We start from the raw sequence: 19,561 nt of genomic DNA, 5'->3' as shown, positions 1-19,561 counted from the left end.
CCCACCACCCCGCCCCATGCCCCAGAATACACTAATCCTTCCAAACCTCCCCCAAGCACCCTGCAGCCCCTGGAACATGAGGTGAGGAGCACCTCCACCACGTCATCCCCATCCCATTGCAACCCCATCCCTGTCCCTGTCCCACCTCCCCTGGCCAGGTCGATGATGCCCAAGGCATGGAGTAGCTTGAGGCTGGAGCAGAGCAGCAGGATGATGCCCACCGTTTGCAGCCCCTGCGGGTCCCAGGGTGTCCCGGCAACTGACATCCCCTAGACGTGCAGCCCCAGCAAGCAGCTGGTCTGGCAGCAAGACCCAGCAAGGGAGGAGAGGGGAGTGCAGGGGAGGAGAGACCTGTCTTGGCCCTCCCTCTTCCCGCCGCGGCACCCTCCGGTGTCCCTCGGGGCACCCAGGCTGCAGGGGAGGGGAGAGGCCATGCATATGCTCAAGGGACTTGGAAGTCAGCTCTCACCCCCGGGCACCCCTGCTCCTACACAGCCTAGCATGGGCACTCCACAGCACTGGAAACTGCTGAGGGGTGCAGAGCTGGCACCAGTAGGTGCGTGGAGGAGGCTCGGCTGCCCCCAACTCAACCCAACAGCTGTGTGTGGTGGCCGACCCTGGAGATGAGCCATGCACGGGGACCCTCATTGCTCACTGCCCTCTAGGACATTGCTGCCACCCAGCCCAGGGACCAGCCCTGCCCAGGACAGCCTCTCTGTCCCATCCCAACCACCAAACCTGCCCCCAGCAGTGCCCCCACATTGCGTGCACCCACAGCACAACACAAATAGCTCCCTGAGCTCGGCCTTGTCCAACGATCACCTCCACGGACACCTGCCACCCTCACCTCTTCCCTCTTTACCTCTTGGGGAACATCTGCACCTCTCCACACCAGCAAGTCAGTCATAGCCACATGCACAATCTGTGGCACATGGAGGAGATGCAGATGAGAGCTGCCAGCCCCTGGTGTCTCACTTGCTGCTGGAGGGAAACATGCCCCACTCCACTCTGGGTTGCTGCCTGGAGGGAGGGCAGCATGAAGGGGTGGCCAGCCAGGGTGGGGGCTCCCCACAGCTCACCCCAAGCCCTGCCTTGTGGGCAGCAGGGCAGACACCCCAGCCTATCAGCAGTGGTTATTAAAAAGTCTTTTTGAGCTGGTTTTCTATGCATCTCTCACCTAAAAGCTGCTTCAGATCTGGCCACCCTGTGCTCCAGCAGCACAGAAAGCCCCAGGGTTGGCACCCATGGGAATAAGGCATTTCCCTGCATTCCTGAGAGGGGATGCTGCAGCCAAGTACAGACAGTCCATGGGACCTCCTGCAGCCTGCGCTCCGGGGACTACAACCCCATAGAGCCCTGGCCAGGGCACCTCTATTCCCACCTGTGTCCGGTCCTGGGGTCTAATCCTGCCCCTTGCAAGGAAGAGATGAAGGAGACACTGCCCTCTAATGGGGGAGGGGGAACAAGAGCTACTCAGACTTTATAATTGGATCCTGTGGTTCATAACCCTTTTAAAGGAATGGACCGAAGGAGACACCATTGAGCTCTCACAGCACCCTGTAGCCCAACACAACCTCGTGCTAGAGCCCCAGGCTGGCTCCAAGCCAGCCTCTCCCATTGAGCTCCAAGGCTTCATCCTTCATCAGCAAAGCAGTGCTGCAAAGAAGGGCTGTCCCAACAGGCTCCCTTGCTCTCTAGCTTTATTGCTTTTTCTCCAGCCCGTGATTTTCTCACCTCTCTCTGGCTGAGTGATCTCCCTGCCTCTCTGTCCACTGTCTCAGAGCCCGTCTCTGGGGCAGGATGCAGCAGAGTGGTGTCCCTGCTCCGTGTCCAGATGGGTCCCCTTGCTCTCCTCTCCAGACACATCAGCCACAGAAAGAGCAAGCCAGGCCAGAGCGAATTGGGAGGGAAGCAATGTGAAGAGTGATTAACGCAAGGCCGGAGGGAGAAGAGATTCAACAAGCTAATTACGTCTGGCTGGGCTGAGCGGGACGAGACACCACACAGTGGCCAAGTCGGCTGGGTACATGTCGCGGGCATTGCACTCCTTGGGGAGCTCGGTGCTGGGACAGCTGCCCTGACCTGGCCACAGCCATGGGGGTCACAGCCAAGGGGACCCAGGGACAGGTCCCCTTCTCCCCCAGCTTCATCCTCTCCAGGCAGGGCGAGACACTGCAGTCCATCCTGTGTCCACGGTGATGACCAGGGCTGATGTCCCTGGGTGCAGAGCATATGGAAGATGCTCCACAGAGGGGAGCATAGGGTCCCCAGGAGACCTTCTCCAAGACCCCAGTGCTGTCAGGATGCAGCCCAGCTACAGCATGCCTCAGAGTGTAAGGCTGTGCTGGAATCCAAACTCAGAGCCCAGCCATGGCTATCATATATCTCTGCTCCTTCCCCTCCCATTTTGCAAGCCCTCACCATAACCAAGCAGCTCTCTTCTGATTCAGCCACCAGATTCTGCCCAGCCCTACAGCCAGCTGAAAAACCTGCCAGCCCTCGGGAAAGGAAAGGCAACGTTTAAACCCACTGTGCATGGGGAAGTCTCTGGTGCACCCCAGCCAAGGGAACCACAAACTCCAACCTGGAGCACCTGCAGCTCTCCCAGGCTGGATTTCAGTGCTCCAAGTCTACCCCACCTGCAGCCAGCTTGCCTTGACCTCTCAGGTCTGTCAAACCTGCCAGACTGGATGGTGCCCTGAGCCAGGGGACCCCTGGCACCATACCCCAAAGGGCTGGTCCTGCCTACAGCCAAGACACCATGCTCCTGCCAAAGGGGTTCCTGGAAAGCAGGAGCAAATTAGGGCTTGGCACAGGGCTTCACCCTTGTCAGTACTGAGAGGATGCTCAGAGATTTTCTCCCCTCTCATTTTCTGCCCTGAGCCAGGCACCAGGAGGTGGCCATGCTGCTCACTGCCACCACTTTCCCGCCTGGCATCCTCTGGGGTGTCAGTGTTAGGTTATTGCTCCCTCCTATTTCTCCCCAGACTCTGGCACCCTCCTCAGACCCACTTCCATCTCTGCATCCTCAGCTCTGGGGCAACAGAAGCAGCCCTCCTGGGAAGGCAGGGGCCAGTACACCCCATGGCAGGGGGTCTCCAAGACAGCTCCAATCCTGTCTGCCCCATAGATGGACCCTGACTCAGCTGAAGAAGGGACAGCCCTGCCAACGCCAGGCAGGCACCAGTTATCCTGCCGATAGCAATCTGCAGCTTCATCTAATATTCATCTGAGGCTGGGCTACACAGGCAGCTCTCCCGCCTTTTACCTCCCACCCACCCCTCCTCCCAGCCAGGACCAATTGCTCCGTGTTGAATTATTGATGCTGCACTTCAGGAGCCAAAATCAATAACGTTTCTCTTTGCCTGCCCCCTCCCAAGTGCTTGGTGGAAGCAGGCTCTTGGCAGGGGGCTGGCAGCCCCCTGGTCGGCTTGGCAGTGTTTGGGTGGCTCTGCTGAGAGGTGTTCGGGACTGGGGACAGGCACAGTGGCACAGGGCAGAGGTGGGGTGACATCGCCCATCAGTGATTAACCAGCTGGTAAACAATGCCAGCTCCAGCATCGATCGCTCCTGGAGCACAGAGCACCCATGGGAGATGCTCCACTGCTGCTGCCAGACAGCAGCTCTAGCTGTGCCACCAAGGCTGCAGCAGGCTCCAAAGGAGGACAATGCCAAGGGGACAAGGCAAGAGGGTGCAGACAATCGGCACCCCTATCCAAGCCCTTGCTCAGAGGAGGGCCAGCTCCAAATGGAGGACAGGTTGCTCAGGGCCTCATCCAGCTGAATTTGGGAACCCACAAGGCCTGGAGTTCACCCACATCATCCCCCTCCCTTCCACAGTCTCCCCAGGGGCAGACAGGGTCTCACTGCAAGATGCTCCCACTGAACCCTTCTCCAGGGCTGGCACATTTCTCCAGTCTCCTCTGGAGATGCTCCATCCCCAGACCATCGCTCTGGTGGCATGCACCTCCCAGCACAACCTATGCTGGGGTTGCACCACCACGACAGCCTGGTCAGAGAGACAGTTGCAAGCAGGGGACTGGCAGGGATGGGGCAGGGGAAATGTGGCAGGCAGTATTGATGGTTCTGGAGCAGGTGGCAAGGCCCATGTCCATTAGCAGACCTAAGCCATTAGTATACAGTTTCAGGCTCTTTGCAGTCCCTGGGCTGTCACTGCTAGCCAAGGCATGGCTGGTAAACAACCCCCAGAGGGGACTCAGTCCCAGCCCCAGACACTGCCTGGGACCTTCCCAGAGAGCAAACTCTGGTATCTGCTGCCTCCTGAGCTAAAGGGGGTGACCCACACAACAGCACCTCACCTTCATCCCAGCACACAGCCACTCACCTACAGAACTCCCCACATGGTGCCCACAGCTCAGCTCAACCTCAGACAATTTCTGCCTCTCAAGCAACATGTTTTCCTCTCCTCCAGGCACCTCTTGGTAATGGGAGCAATTGCTGCCAATCCGGGACACCTGGGTCCCACTCCCACCACCACAGCTGAGGTGAATCTCCAGCCAGGTCAGAGGGACCCACAGCTCCCGTGTGGGGATGTGAAAGGAGGGGAACAGGGCAGGCTGTGCTCACCACACTGCACAGTGATACCATGTCCTCCTGGGAGCAAGAGAGGACTGGTGGCAAGGCTTGTCCTTCATGGGAGACAGGCATGCCAATGTCCATCCCAGTCCCTTCTGGAGGGGTGCCAGCTGACAGGGACAAGGCTGGACTCAGGACATCCCATATCTGATCTCCTGCCCTGGCCCAGGCCAGAGCAAAGACATTTGCAGGAGGTCAAGGAGTGTGTCCCAGGGGACAGAGCAGCAGGGCTCAGGCAAGGAGCAGCCACACAGGCCAAGGGGTGGCCCCTGCCTTGACTTGTGCCCCCCAGCAGGGTTGCTGCCAGGACTGGGGGTGTCTCTGCCTCGCCCCTCTTCACTGTGGCTGGAAGCCACTGTGCTGCAGAGCAGCCGCAGTTGATGCCACCGATTTTGGTCCAAAACTTTGAGCAGCTGCATGGGGAAACAGAAGCACAGGGAGGGGGGAAAAGCAGGGTCTGAGGAGGCACCCCCAAATCACCAGCAGAACTGGACCGGGGGGTCCAATCTGGGCACAGTCAGCCTGTCCCCCACCCTGCCCCGACTCATAGACAGGATGCCTCAGCCCCTGCCTCAGTTTCCCTCCTGGCATGATCCACCTAGGAGTGCTGCTGCTTGAGCACAGGACAGAGCAAGTAGTTCCACAGCAACAAAAATTTCCTGTCCTGCAAGCAGGTTCACAGGCCCAGAGGGAGAGACACCCTCCATCTGCCCCCTCCCTCCCCACACCTAGACACGGCCAACCTCTGGGTCCAGCCCAGGGGCATCCTGGCACTGTGCATGGAGGGGAGCTGGTGTTTGCCTCAGCACCCAGCTTGTGTGAAAGCCAGCGCTGCAGAATCAAAGAGGAGCATCGCAGAGCACCAGTGGACCAGGCAAACTGCCTGTAACCTCCTCACCCTGTGAGTGCCCCCATGCCCAGGGCCAGGCGGGCTGCAGCATCCTTCAGATGGGTGTCTGCAGTCACGGATAGGGGCTGGTCAGGGCTGGGGGGACCTTTCACACAACCATCACCCCTGGGAGTGCAGAGAGCACCTGGCCAAGTGGTCCTGACCTCCCTCCCACCATGCACAGAGTCCCCTGAGTGGATCTGGGCTCAACTGAGAATGCCCCATGCACACTGCTCAGCACCTTGCACAGCCCATCATCCCCAGCACCCCCTGTGACCCCCCCACCCTCCCCAAGGGCCACCAGGGGCCCTGGGGAGAGCCAGGAGGAGGGAGCACAGCAGGCACCCATCCTGCCCAGGTCTGGCTGCTCTGCAGGCTAGTGCTCAGACTGACACCTCCTGTTCGGGGTGAGCTGATCACAGACCCTGAGGACACCTTGTTCCTGTAGAGGTGGTGGAAAACACCCTGGTGCCCCCTCGCATGCTCACACACAATCCAAGCCCACAGCACCTCAGCACACATCAAAGTCACCACTGTGCAGCACACACCCTGCCAGCCCTGTCGCCTCCCCATGTCCCCAGCCGCTGGGACCTTGCACAGAGCTGATAGGACACCCCACTACTTGCACCAGGAACCCCCTGTTTGCCCCATGAGCAGCAGATGGACACCATGTCCCAGGACTCTCCCGTGGATGCAGCAGCCTCATAGCATCCTTGGGGGCAGCTCTGGACACCCACCGCCTGCCCGCCGTGTCCCCGGAGGAGCCAGCACCGCCCGCGCCCGTTACCTTCCAAGGACACGGGCTCGAAGAGGCCAAATTGCTCCAGCACCTTGACGAAGAGGACCAAGACCACCAGCACTGCAATCATCTCAAGGCCTTCCAGGTTCATGGTGGGGGCGTCTCATGGCCCCACACCCCCGTACCCCTTCCCCACCGCAGTCCTGGAGCCCCCTCACCCCAGCACTGCAGCTGCTGGCCCACGCATCCCCAGGGACCCCTGCCTCTGTCCCTGAGGGGGGGGGTCAGCTGTCACTCCTCTACTCAGGGGCTCCCGCCATCAGCTGTGAGCGAGCAAGGGGTCAGCGCAGGGCTGTGGCAGGTGGCCTGAGAAGCCACTGCCGAGAACCCAGGGCCGTGCCTGTGAGTAAGAGCTGAGAGAGGCCAAGTGGAGGGAGGCGTGGGGGGGTGGTGAGGATGGGGGGGCCAGGAGGGGGAAGGAGGCATGCCCTCCCATTCCAATGACACCACCTCCATCGATTTGCTTAATGCAGTTGCTAAGGAAACGGGCCACAGATATTAAAAGGCACTCAGTTCCCGGGGGGGGGACGACACGGGGAGGGACAGGACGCTGGGCACTGGCTAAACATCCAGGATAGGGATGACTCAGACTTGTCCTCTGTGCCCCACACAAGTGCCTGCCCCATGGGAACCATCCCTGCAACCCTCTCGGGGGAGAACCTGGGGCAACAGGTCCAGCTGCCCCATTTCCAAGTGGGCAGATGGATCTGGCAGTCTCACTGGGAGAGCCAAGGGGAGACAGGGAGCAGGACGGGGGGAATGAACCGAGAGTGGGGGCTGTGACACAGGATGCCTGAGATGCTGCCAGACACACAGGCAGCACAACAACAGGCAGGAGAGAAGGAGACAGGGGGGCTGGGGACCCAGCAGGACCAAGGGACCCAGCCAAGGTCACACAGCAGCTGGAGGCAGAGGGTGAACCCAGGCATACGTGTGCTTCGAGCACACACGCATGCACAGCCAATGGGATTATATTTACCTTCTACACTTTTTTTTTTAACAGCATCCCAGCCCTTCTCTGGCTCTCGATGACAGGCCACAGGGACCACCAGGGAGCCAGGCGCCCAATGATCCCTGCCCCATCACCAGGACAGCACCCCTTGGGGTGCACAACTTCCCCCAGGGATGCTGCTGGCACTGTCCGTCCCTGAGTGGACAAGTCTTATATGGGGCATGAAGCAAGGCCTGGGGTGGCAGACAGGGGCAGGGCTGCCCCCATGCCACTGCTGCTTCCCACCTTGCCTTGTCCCCACCAGAAGCAAGTCCAGCTGCCCCAGACACAGGTGGGGTGGCCACGCCCAGGCTATGGGGCAAATCCCCTGCCCAGCTCTAGGGTCCTCCTGCCTCCACAAAGGGCCCTGCAGATGGAACTGGTGCAGAAAGCCCCTTTTCCTCCCTGTTGTCTTTGTACCAGGGGAGAAATATGTCACCACGGCAAGAAACATCACCCTGGGACACCCACAGGTGGAAGGGGATGGTGGAGGTGCTCGCTGATGCTCGCAAGCGCTCCCAGCAGGGCTATCCCACAATAACATCCCAGAAACCCCCCCTCAGACCCCCATCCCCAGCCCAGGAAGCTGCAGGTTTGTCCCTTGGCAGATGACAGAGAGGGTTGGTGGCTCAGTCCCAGGCAAGGCTGGGCTATCTAGCGGCTCCGAGGCTTGGCGTCTCCTGCCTCCCTGGAGCATGCTCCCAAGGCTCTGACGCCAGCAGAAGATGCCAGCGATGCATCAGAGGCGGCTTGGGGAGAGAGATGAAAGTCCTCCCTGGGGAAACATCCCTCAGGCTGGAAGTTTTCAGACCTGACATTTCCTTTTCTTGGAAAGAGGTGAGTTTCCAGGCACTGAGCCTGGATTTCACCTAGCTGGCTCCCAGCTTTGCCCCTGCCCCAAGCCAGTCCCTTCAAGGATGGGGCAGCACAGGCCTGTTGCACTCTCAGACTAAGTTTCCCACTGACACCAACTGCATTTTTAAAGCCATTTCTCTTGCTGAGCCCTGGTTGTAACCCATCCTCTCACTGAGCCTCCAGCTGCTCCCAGAGCCAATTCCTGTTCCACACACCATGGGGCTGTTTATTCAACCTAATTTTGGCCAGAAACAATGATAGAGGAGCTCTTCCAGACTGAGCTAGGACTTGTCCCAGCAAAGAGGTTGTGGAGCAGGTACTTTGCTAAGCAAACTGGCTCAGCCCATGTAAGCAGACCATCGTCGGTCCCTTGTGCATCTCTGCTGGCATCATGGGATGCTGGGGCTGAAGGGCACAGTGGCAGGTCAGGCATCGAGCGATGGCTTCCCCTGCCTGCCCTCATGCCTGTCCTGTGCCAGCCGACCTCCCCAGCAGAGCAGCAATAAATCACATGCTGGCTGCCATGTCAGGATTACTCATTTCCACACTGATGCCATTAATAAAAGCCCTCCACTGTTTATTGCTGGCATGACTCAGGATCCCACCAGGACCAGCACAGGCACCCGGTGCTGGTCCCATGTTCCAGTGCCACACACTGTGCCAGAGCCCAGCTCCCAGCACCCCAGACTCACTAGCGTTGCTCACCCAGAGCACATCCCTTCCCAGTGAGGGCAGCTCCAGATGAGCTGGGGGATGTTTTAGGGGATCACTCCCTCAGCTCACCCAGGTCCCCAAGGGATGCTCCTCCATCTGGATCTGACCTGAGGATGAAGGAGACACATGGGACCACAGGTGGAGTTTCACCCATGGAACCAGACCCACAGTCACCTGCAAAGAATGCTCAAAGGGCCAGCCAAAATGTACGCACCCCACCAGAACTGAGACATGACTTTGCCCTCCATCTCATCAAGGGGCACCTCTCCCAGGGGTGGCTCCTCACCCCTGAAGCCAGCCAGCATTTGGCCATGCTGTGGGAAGAACCACGAGGCTCTGGCTGAGCTGTGCAGTGAGAGGTCACATGGATGGATGGAGAAACACACGCCCCAGGCAGAAGCCCTGCACATCCCCAGACACACAGCACCGGTGCTACACCTCCTGCCCTCCTCCTTGCCTTGGGGATCTCACCCTGCAAAGCCACTGGCACACGCATTCCACTGCAGCGGGGCTTGGAGAGACCCTTCACCAGGGAAACTGGGACCCCTGCCACATCCCAGAGCTCCCTAACACACCAGCTGAGGACCAAAGATGTAGGTCATGCCCAGAGGGACCAAAAATCCCAAAATGCAAGTTGAGACCACAACATTAGCACCAGGCACCCTCCACATAGTGGGAGGCACTGGCGAGTCTGTCTGCATCCTCATCCCGCAGTGAGGGGCAATGGTACCTAGATGCTGGCATCACGGTGGAGCCAGATTTCCCCGGAGCAGCCCTGGACACCACTGTGGTTCGGCCGTGACTGCTACTGGCTGTTCTCACACACAGTGGAGCAGGACTAGAACCAGCAGGAACAAATAAAGTGACTGAGGAGACTGAGGTGCCCCAGAGAGGCAGAGAGTGGGGCCCCCAATCCCTCTCTCCCACACCAAGAGCCTAGCTCACCTCACCACCTGGCTTGTGGAAGACAGGACAGGCCAGTGTCACCCTGTCCCCCCATGTCCCCAACCCCGTACCTTCAATGCCGCTGATGATTTTGAAGCAGCGGGTAGTGAACCAATAGGAGATGAGGAGGAGGATGGCAATCAGGGAGGCATAGAGCAGGCTGTCATTGTGCAGGGATGTCCTCTCCATGGCTCCATCCCCTGTGCCTGCTCGCGCCCCCCACCCAGCCCCGCCGCACTATCTGGGGCAGCCCTGTCCCGGCAGTCCCCTGCCAGAGGAGCCGGCCACCGCGGGCAGGGAGGCGGGGGGCTGTGTGGGCAAGCAAGCAGGTAATTGGGAGCGTTGTGTGAGAGCCAGGCTCCCGAACCAATTACCTTAATTGTGCTCAGGCAGCACATGGCAAACAGTTAAAAATAACCCTCCTGGCCCGGGGGGAGAGTGCCACTATCAGCCAGGAGAAGGAAGAAGCAGGGTGCAGTGAACAGATGGGGCTCACTACACATGTGGCTGCCTCCGTGCCACGGGGCCAGCAAGGCATTGCCACAGCCCAGCGGCTGTTCTGAGTTCCCTGATAACCCCAGGATCCTCAGGACTCAGCCCCTTGCTGCCGCTCCACAGGAGGAGCTGGGAGTCCTGGAAATGGGTTCCCCAGGGAACAATGCTGCAGCCCAGGATCAGAGAACACCAGGATCTCCACTGAGATGCCTGTGCCCGTCCTTGCTCTAGACACCGGGCCTTGAAGGAGGGTGGCTCTGCAACCCAGAGAGCTGGGTCTGGCAGAGAGGTGCTGTCATCTCGTCCCCTGCACCCCAATGCAGCACCTCCCCAGGGATGCCTGAGATTAGCACCTCCTTTTCTCAGCTTGGAGTCAGAGCCAACCATCCCGGTTCCTGCTCTGCAATGCCAGGTGCACTTGGGCAGTGCCACTGTGGGATTGGGCACACTCACTCACAGACCCCAAACCCCATGAGCTGCACCCACACCTGAGACACCTCTGGTCCCTGGACCATGCTTGGCCCCACTGACTGCCCTATGGGACATGTGGCTGGGGAAGAGTTTCACCCCAACACCTCTTTGCATACAAGATGTCTCATCTTCACTCTTCGCAGCTACAGCCAGGGAATGTAGCCACCCAGGTTTGGGATGAGGAGCCTTTCAGGGCACAGAACCCAGGCATCCAGATTTGTCCCCACTTTCCTTTCTATGTCCAAGACTGAGCATCCCACAGGGGACACAGAACAGGGTGGCAAAGTGGTCTCAGCATGCACCCACAACTCAGCACTGGGGAGGACGGCAGACCCTGTAACACTGCCCCAGGCACAGCTGTGCCAGGACAGGCAGCCCAGGCTGTCACCATGTCCACACCACCTGTCCCACTTCTGGCTGTGACAATAACAGCCATGAAGTGTCCCCTGCTCAGCCACCCCGGCCCTGACTCTCTGGCACTGCTGTCAACACAGCCATGCCACCCAGCTAAAATTAACCAACCTGCCAGCCACACATCATGTATAAATAGAAGTGCCCAGGGTTTCTTGCCCAGAAAGCAGCTCCATGCACACAGCATGCCACGGGCATGCACAGGGCAACACCCAGAGCTGATGGGTAGTCAGGTGGTCCCCATGCCCATCCTCCCAGCACTGACAGCAGCTGGGCACAGGGGACTATTCCCTGCTGCAGGACAGAAGCAGATGGGCAGGGACAGGACAGTCACCCATCATCAAGGGACCTGTTTCTTTGGGAGAGGACCATGCACCTTGACCACGGCCAGGCTCTGCCCTGCCTGGGAGCAACCCCTGTGGCTGCCCCTAGGGTGCTCCTAGCCTGGTGCCGCTGGGTGCTAGGGTGCTACTCCCCCAAAATGTGCCATGGGACCAGCTGGGCCACAGCAGAGGTGATGGTACCTGGACACAGATGGACAGCAGCTGCCCAGGTCCCTCAGGTGCTGCTGACCCTCCAGGTGGGCCAGCCTGATGGATAGAAGCCTCTCTTTTTTTTTTGGTTCTCGGGGCCATCATCCATTAGGGAGAGTTAAATTTAGGTTACAGCTGATCCCTTATTACCTCGCTGCTAATCAGAGCACGAGCAGATTATTAATAAGCACATTAAAATATTGGCAAAGCGCTATTTTTGGGAGGTGAAGTCACAGTTTTAATCTGGTTAATTGATTGAGTCATTTCTCTTTCCCCCCATCAGCAACCCGTCCTTGGCTAGCTCCCCAGGGCACCCAGCCGGGAGGGCACCCCACCCCAGGGCCTGCCTGGCCAGGCACCCCTGAAGTGGGCTCTGCGGGACCTCCTTTGCTTCTGCAGGGAGGGCAGAGGGGCTTGTTGCCCCTTTTGGGGGCAAGGTGGGGGACAGCATCCAGGTGACCCATGTGCTACATGGACCAGAACAGTGGCTGGGGAGGAGGGGATGCTGCAGAGGGGAGAAGGCTGTGCAAGCCCCACATCCTGCTCCCAGTCCCAAGCTCTGAGCCTTAGGGGGGTCACAGACCTTCCCGGCTCTGGGTTTCACCCCACTTCAGCTTCTCCCACAGCTTGGGAGGACACCGAGAAGAGAGTGAACAGCAGTAGCGAGCACCACTGTCAGCCCCGTCCTCCACACCCATCCCAGTTCCACACAGCACAGCCAATCTGCACACCCCAGCAGGGCTGTGGGGACAGGATGGGACCAAACCCTCGGGGCCACTCGGCACTGCACACAGCCAGCCCTGAGACCCAGTCCCCGTGGGACACCCACTACAGATACAGTCCCATAGTCCCCAGCTGGAAAGCCCAGGACACTGGGACAAGGACCTATAGGACATCCTTGCAAGTGGTGGGGACAGGAGCACCCCAAGGTCCCCTTCCCAATCCATCACCTGCAGCTCTGTCCCTCGCACCCAGGGCTGGACTCAGCTGACTCATCCTCTGCCCCCTCCGCTCTGGACTAGTTGGCTGGTGCCCAATGGAGCCAACTAGCGGGAATGGACCCGGAGCTGCCTGCGGGCACACCCAGCCTCCTGAGCCCGGCATGCCGCTTAGCCATGTTGTAGGCTGGCATGGAGCCCTGGAGGGCCCACAGGGCTGCAAAGTGATGGGAAATGCCCACGGGGAGTGTTTCCTGGGGCCAGGCAACCTTCCATTGCAAGACACAGATCCCCATGGGCAGGGAGGTGGCACGGCAGTCTGGGCATGGCTCATAGGGCGGATACTGCTCCCGTGTCCCAGTCCCCAGTGCTTCGCCAAGAGCATCCCCAGGGTGCCCCCACTATCCCCCAGCCCCAGGAACAGGCACAGGCGGGGGAGACCCAGCTCCCTCAGGTGAGGAAGGAGGGTTTTTCCAGGCAGGCTGGGTCCCAGCGAAGGCGGTGCACTGCCACATTGGCCCAACAAGGCCTTCCCCGTGCTCCTGGTACAGCGGGTCCCTCCCCAATACTGTTGTGGCCCAGAGGGGCAGCCCAGGGGTCCCCAGCAGGGACAGACCATGGGGAGAACAACCTGCCACCAGCACAGGGGCAAGGGGACAGGGAAAGGAGCTGAGCATCCAGGGTCCCAGAGAAAACAGGCACATGACAACCTCCTCAAGCTGTGCCCAGTGGGGTTGGGAGGTGGCTCTCGGCTCACACCCAGGAGAGGGGATCCTGGCCAGCTGGCTGGGCTGTGCAAAGGCTGGCAGGGGGACGTGGGTCCTGCCACGGCTGTGACAGAAAACTGGGAGCACACTACACAGCCCTGTCCCCAGGACCAGCAACATCCCAGGATATGCAGGCATCAGGGTGTGTCCATGCCCCAGCTCACAGGCACAGCTTCTCCGGCCAGATGGATGGAGGGCAAAGCCCTGGCTCCAGAGGAGGTGGATGCCTGGCACAGCAGGGGAGGGTCGGACCAGCTGCAATTTATTTCCATAGCAGATTTTTCATGCTCTACTCTGCACCAGTCCCCTCCCCAAATAAAACATTCCATTCACCCCAGGTCCACGGGGGACCTTCAGGGACTCTCATTGCCTCCTGTAAGCACCTTCATCTTTGCCCCACACAGAGCCCAGTGCAACTCTCTTCCTGAGGCTGAATCACTCAGCACCTGAACAGAATTCCCCCCCCTCCCCAAAGAACCCCACAGAGCCCATCAGACAGAGAACGTCTCCCACAGAGCAGACCCCCGTGCTGCCCAAGACAGCACCTACCTTGGGAGAGGGTCCCGGTGACAAACTGGTAGAAGAAGCGGATCACCCGGCCCAGCTGCCTCTTGCAGCGCTGCTGGCAGTGGCTCATGGCTCCAGCTCACAGCGCTGGGGAGGGACCAAGTCTCACCCCCTCCCGGCCAGCAAACAGCCCCCCAGCTCCTCCGAGCAGCAGGCTGTGCCCGGGGGAAGACTGAGCCTTCCTTGCCCGGAGCGAGCCTGCGGGCATCGGCAGCAGGTCCAGCCCGGCAGCGGGGGCACTGGCAGCGCGGCAGCTGCCAGGCCCTGCTCGCAGGCAGCAGGCAACCAGCCGGGAAGTTTTGTGCTGGGATGCTCCTGTGCAGGCTGGCTGCAATCCAGAGGGGCCGGGGGGCCGGCGGTGATGCCCCTCCCAGGGCTTAGGCTCACAAAAGCTGACCACAAGCTCGGAGAGGGAGCAGGATGCCCGGGTGAACGCCCCCGTGCCGTGCCAGCCCGCTGGCCCCCTCCGCACAGCAAAGTTGCAGGGAGAGGTGGGGAGTAGCAGCAGGGGGATGCTCGGGGTTGGAGAGCCCAGCGGTGCCAGCTAGCTCTCCGGGAGAGGCAGATGGATGCCTCCCTGGCTGGCAGAGTCCCGGGTTGCCCCTGGCTCCTGGTCCGCCCCTTGCCACCAGCTCGACCCGGCACTTCACGCCCCGGCTGGCCGGGAACCAGAGGCAGGTTGGTATGGCAACCCGCAGACTCCACAGGTCCCGCTGACCAATGAGGCACTGCTGCATCCCAGGGCCGCCTCTCTCCAAGAGCAGGGAAGGATGCTTCTTCCGGATGAGAGCCGGCACCGAGAGCATCCTGCATCCTTGGGCATCAGCCCTCCGCTCTCACTGTCAAGCACTGTGAGCATCCTGCATCCCCGGGCATCAATCATCCGCTCCGGCCAGCCAGTGCTGCGAGTGTCCTGCATCCCTGTGGCAACAGCGCTCCGGCACTTCGAGCATCCTGCATTCCCGAGCACCAGCCCTCCGGCACTGCGAGCATCCTGCATCCCCAGGCATCAGCTCTCAGGCACGGCGTGTCCTGCATCCCTGGGCATCCTCTCCCGCTGGCTCCACACAGGGGAGGAGACAAGGATCGGTGCAAGGATGGGAGGAAGAGGAGTCAGACTCTCAGACCACTCTGGCTGAGAGCTGCTCGCTCCAAAGCTCAGCCTGGCAGCGAGTTGTAGCTTGCACAGTATGTCAGAGCCAGAACAGAGTCTGGCACGTGGCAGTGGTGGGATTTCCCTGCTTCCCAAGCCAGCCTGAGATGCTCTGTGCACATGCAAAATGACATCCTTCCCCAAGTCCCATTTGCTCAGCTGTGGTTCCCTCTCCACATTGCATCCACACCCCATATGATCAGGATCTCTCGGTTCTGCATCCATCCCAGCTCTATTATCTCATAAGCTTCATCTCTTATTAATGGGGGAGGAAGCAAACAAAAAGGGACCTGATGGAAACTATAGCTTCTGCTCCTTTGGGGATGGAAAAGGGGGTGCAGGTGTTATTCAGCCAAGAACAATCAGTCTGTTCAGTCCCTACCAATGACTCAACAAGAAGCTCCAAGGAACAGGGCAGAAGCCCTCGAGGTTGGTATGGGGTAACCTCACGTCCTGCTCCCCAGAAGAAGGGTCATCCCCTCCAAACCAAGCCCTCCCTGTCTGTTATGCTGGCTATTCCCCTGAAAGGGGGGCATCTCCCAACAGAGAGCCCTCACACCATGGTGGACAGTGCCCAGAGGTGGGGGGGCAGGCAATAGGGGATGCTGCACTGGTCGCTGCAGGGCTGAACCGGGTTTGGGGAGACCCTACAGCAAGGCACAACACAGCACAGCGAGAGCCTGCAACCCTACAATAATAGACCCACAAAGCCCCAGGTCAGGGAAGGGCTGCAAGGGACATCGACCCCACAGGGGAAAGGGGACAGCCCAGGCCAGTCGAGGCAGAGTGGGCAGCTCAGCAGACAGAGGCACAGATGTTGGGACAGTCTGTGAATGCAATACCCTGACTGAACCTACCTCCTGTGGACAACTGGTGACAGCCAAAAGCTCAGAAATTTGGGCCACCAGCAGTGTCCAGTGCCCTCCTGCCACCTGCCACAGACAGGTAGGGGTTTAGGACCCTAGTCCTTATCTACAGTACCCAGGAGCCCCACTCCCAGCTCAAACTCACAACACAAACACACTGGGACAGTTTCTTGCAATGATCAGATCCCATGAGCTGTGTGATACGCGGCCAAATCTTGCAAATGCAGAGCTCCCCCCACGCTGGGAGAGAGGGCTAGCTCCACAGCATCACTGTGGGGACCAGCCAGCACAACTCAGCCCAAGGCGGCCGCAGCACCCCAAAAGCCCGTGGGATGCAGGAGAGGTGGCAGAACAGCCACAGGAGGGTGCCAGAGCCCATAGGACGTGACAGCGACCAAAGTTTTCAGATCCATCCCAAATCGACCATCCAGTTCTTTGGGAGCCAAGAGACTACCTGGCCGGTAAAGCTGCTCCATCCCAGTGTGTCCCGGACGGGCGGGAGATGCAAGTGCCATCCTGTGCACCTTGGTCGTGATGGCCATGCGGGACAGGGGAGCTCAGTCCAGAACTGGAGAGTGATTTCCAAAGCAGCATCACCCCTCTGGACTGGCCCTTGGCTCTCCAGAAAAGGCCCTCATGCACTGACACCGAGACAGAAGCTCATGTGGAAAAAATAGGATGAGCCAAGGGGACTGTCCTTCCCCCCTGCACACAGCAACCCACAGAGGGTATTTCACAAGGACAGTGCATCGCACAGAGACATGAGCCAGCTTGCTGCCATCTCAGGGCTCACTCTGAGCACACACTCCCCAGGCTGGCCCAGGGACCACGTGTTTTGCCCTTGCAGAAGGGCAGCAAAGCCACTCGGTCACTGATCCACCTCCTCCCTGGCAAGACAAGAAGGAGTCCAACAGAAATGAAAAGCAAGCCACAAAGCAGGGCTGTTGAACCCACCCTTACACACCTTTCTTGCTGAAGATAGCACTTGGATCACAGCCAGCACGGGTGCCACTGCAGGATGCACCCCACCAGCCTCCCACCCCACCACCCAGCCTATGGTTCTCCCAAACCTGCTCCTTCCCCAAGGAGGACAGTGGTCCCCCAGCCCCTGCCCCAGACCAGGGGAACTCCAGTGCCCACAGTGCCTCGCAGGGCAAAGGATGTCATCTCTCAAAGGGATATTCTGAGCCAGACTGTGTCCCCAGAGCATCTTCTGGGTCCCGAAGGGGGACATGGCATTGCTAGAGCCACAGCAATGGGAAGGAGGAAGACCACGGCTCTGGGCTCTGTTTCCAGCTCTGCTCTCGCCACCTTTTCTGGCTCTGGCAGGGGGAGCAGATGCCCCACACCTCCCAGTGCCACGCCTGCACTGGCAACCGGCCTAGCACCCCACTGTAGGGTATAAATGGCAAAATCAGGGACACTGAAGAGCAACGTTGTCCCCCTCTTCCCTGGCCCCAATCCCTGCTGCCTGCCCGCGGGCTCTGCCGGGACACCTCCAGCTGGGATGCACAGGACTCCAGGGTGGTCAGTACAGCCCATGCAACACCTCTGTGGTGTCATGGCCCGTGTGGTGCCACGGTCTGACCCACGGTCTGACCCACAGTCTGCACGGTGCCACGGTGCCGTTGCTGCTGCCTGACGCTGAGAGGAGCCCCCGTACAGCGCAGCGGCAGGGCCACGGGGAGGTGAACCAGGGACACGGTTCATTCAGACGGCGGTGGCGGCTGGTGGCACACGGGGGACAGGAGGGGACACGTGCAGTTGTGTCGGAGCACGCAGGCAAGTGTGACCACCTGGGCAAGGCTTTGCACGTGTGAGCAAAGATGCACGGGAACCGTCAAGGCCACCCGTGCACGGACACACGGCCGCCACGGCCCACTGGCAGTCCCTCGCAGGCTGAAGGGACAGTGACAGCACTGCTGGGGAGGGGGACACCACACAGCTGTCAACACTAGAGCCATTGTTTCCTTCCCTGCCCAGGTCCTCTCCTGAGATGGCTTCTTGGCAGACACATCCTTCCTAAGCCACCGACATCTGGGCTGGTACCTGCTGTGGGAGCACTGGGGATGGGGAGTGGATGTGGGGAATTCACGCTGGTTCCTGGTCATGAAATACTCATTAGCACAGCCCGAAGAGAAGGGGAAAAATAAAGCAGAAACAAACACGGACATCCCCAAGAGGCAGCATGCTGGGCTGGTGCCTGGGGGCCACTCCTGCCTGTGCCAGCTCTGGATGGCTTCAAAGTGTTTCAGCCCGGGGCCACACACTGCAGGGACAGGACCAGAGCAGAGCTCCAGCCCAGGGCCACCCTGACCAGGGCATCTGGGGACTCTTCAGAGACATCCTGGGGCTGGCAGAGGGCAGACCCCTGTGACAGCATCTGCCAGTTTCTCTCTCAAGGAGGAAGAGCAATCAGGGTGGGAAGGAGGCACATTCCCATTAACGAGGAAAGGCAGTCAGGGTAGAAGGACACAAGGGCACCCTGTGCCAAGACTCAAGCCACCACTTGGGTCCACTGGGACTGGGCAGATGCTCTGTTCTCTCTATATCTAAATCCATCAGTCACCTTTTTTGGGGGATGGAGGGCACACACATCTCAGCAATGCCAGATCCACAGCTGCTTGGGGGGGATGCGACAGCTCCCAGCTGGAGGGAAGGCTCAGCAAGACTCATCCCAGAGCCAAGGCGAACCAAGGGATGAGGAGCAAGATATCCCAACAGCAGGGACTGCAGGAATCATGTGAGTCCCTGGTCCCAGACACATCATGTTGGGCGGGTGGCTCTGTGGGAGCCAAACACAGCTGTCATCCGCAGAGGAAGGCTCAACACAGACAGCCCTGCATGCGGTCCCGCTGCTGCTCTTGCCTCCTCCCAGCCCTGGGGACCCACAGCCTCCAGGACTTGGGGAGGTGCTAAAAATGTGATGCCAGAGAAAATAAATAAGGCAGCTAATGAGGTAATTTGCATAGCTATTAGTAGGCAGGATTTGCAGCAGCTCTGACATGGGGTGTGCTGTCACTGAGAAGTGCAGCCCGAGGGTTCTGCTGGTGCCTGCAGAGGGAAACACACCACAACCATGCTGCAGGAGCCCACCGCAGGTGCCTGCCACCCCACCTTGCCTGCTTCCATGGGCAGAGAAGCAATGGGCACAGGACCAAACAGGGCAAGAATGTGGGAGAAAGGCTCCGAGTGGGGCAGTCAGCCTGGGAGGAGTGGTGTGCTCTAACCATGAGGCCATGCTATCTTCGGCCACACACCCTGGGGCTTGGTCCTGCACAGAGCACAGGGCAGCACACGGGTCGTACCTTGCCAAGACACACAGAGAGCATCCATGAAAGGGTGAGCTTGTGAAGGCCAAGGGAGAGCTGCCAGCAGCTCAGGCTGCCTCGCAGGGCAACCCCGCTGTGGCACAGCCAGCTGGCTCCATGTGCCTCCCCATCCAGAGTCTACTACAGCTCCCTGCATCCCTTATTCCTCTTGCTCCTTTGTGAACCTGGCCCAAAACACATCTCAGAACAAGACCAAACCCTTTCCTACCTCACCCTGTCTGCCAGCAAACCCAGTTTGC

The 19,561-nt window shown here is 59.7% G+C and overlaps 1 protein-coding gene across 9 annotated transcripts in view; it reads right to left on the bottom strand.

Annotated features, from left to right (window-relative positions):
- Positions 1-19,561, bottom strand: part of KCNIP2 (potassium voltage-gated channel interacting protein 2) — a 43,412-nt gene that overhangs the window by 11,629 nt on the left and 12,222 nt on the right. For 2 of the 9 annotated variants that reach the window (XM_026851632.1, XM_026851628.1), the window contains exon 1: positions 146-1,417. The exons of 2 other annotated variants lie outside the window; for them this stretch is intronic. In XM_026851632.1, coding sequence (XP_026707433.1) covers positions 146-266 — 121 coding nt within the window. In that variant the 5' untranslated portion in view covers positions 267-1,417. Of the gene's footprint in view, positions 1-145; positions 1,418-3,883; positions 3,890-6,272; positions 6,391-9,860; positions 10,387-13,953; positions 15,599-19,561 lie in introns of those variants that run through there. 5 more of the 9 variants (XM_026851634.1, XM_026851626.1, XM_026851630.1 and 2 more) reach the window with 5 other exon arrangements.

This window comes from Athene cunicularia (genome assembly GCF_003259725.1).
Source record: "Athene cunicularia isolate RWA chromosome 6 unlocalized genomic scaffold, athCun1 chr6_part1, whole genome shotgun sequence".
NCBI lineage: Eukaryota > Metazoa > Chordata > Aves > Strigiformes > Strigidae > Athene > Athene cunicularia.
The sequence above is the reverse complement of the archived record's forward strand: the minus strand, read 5'-3'. Positions and strand labels throughout refer to the sequence as shown.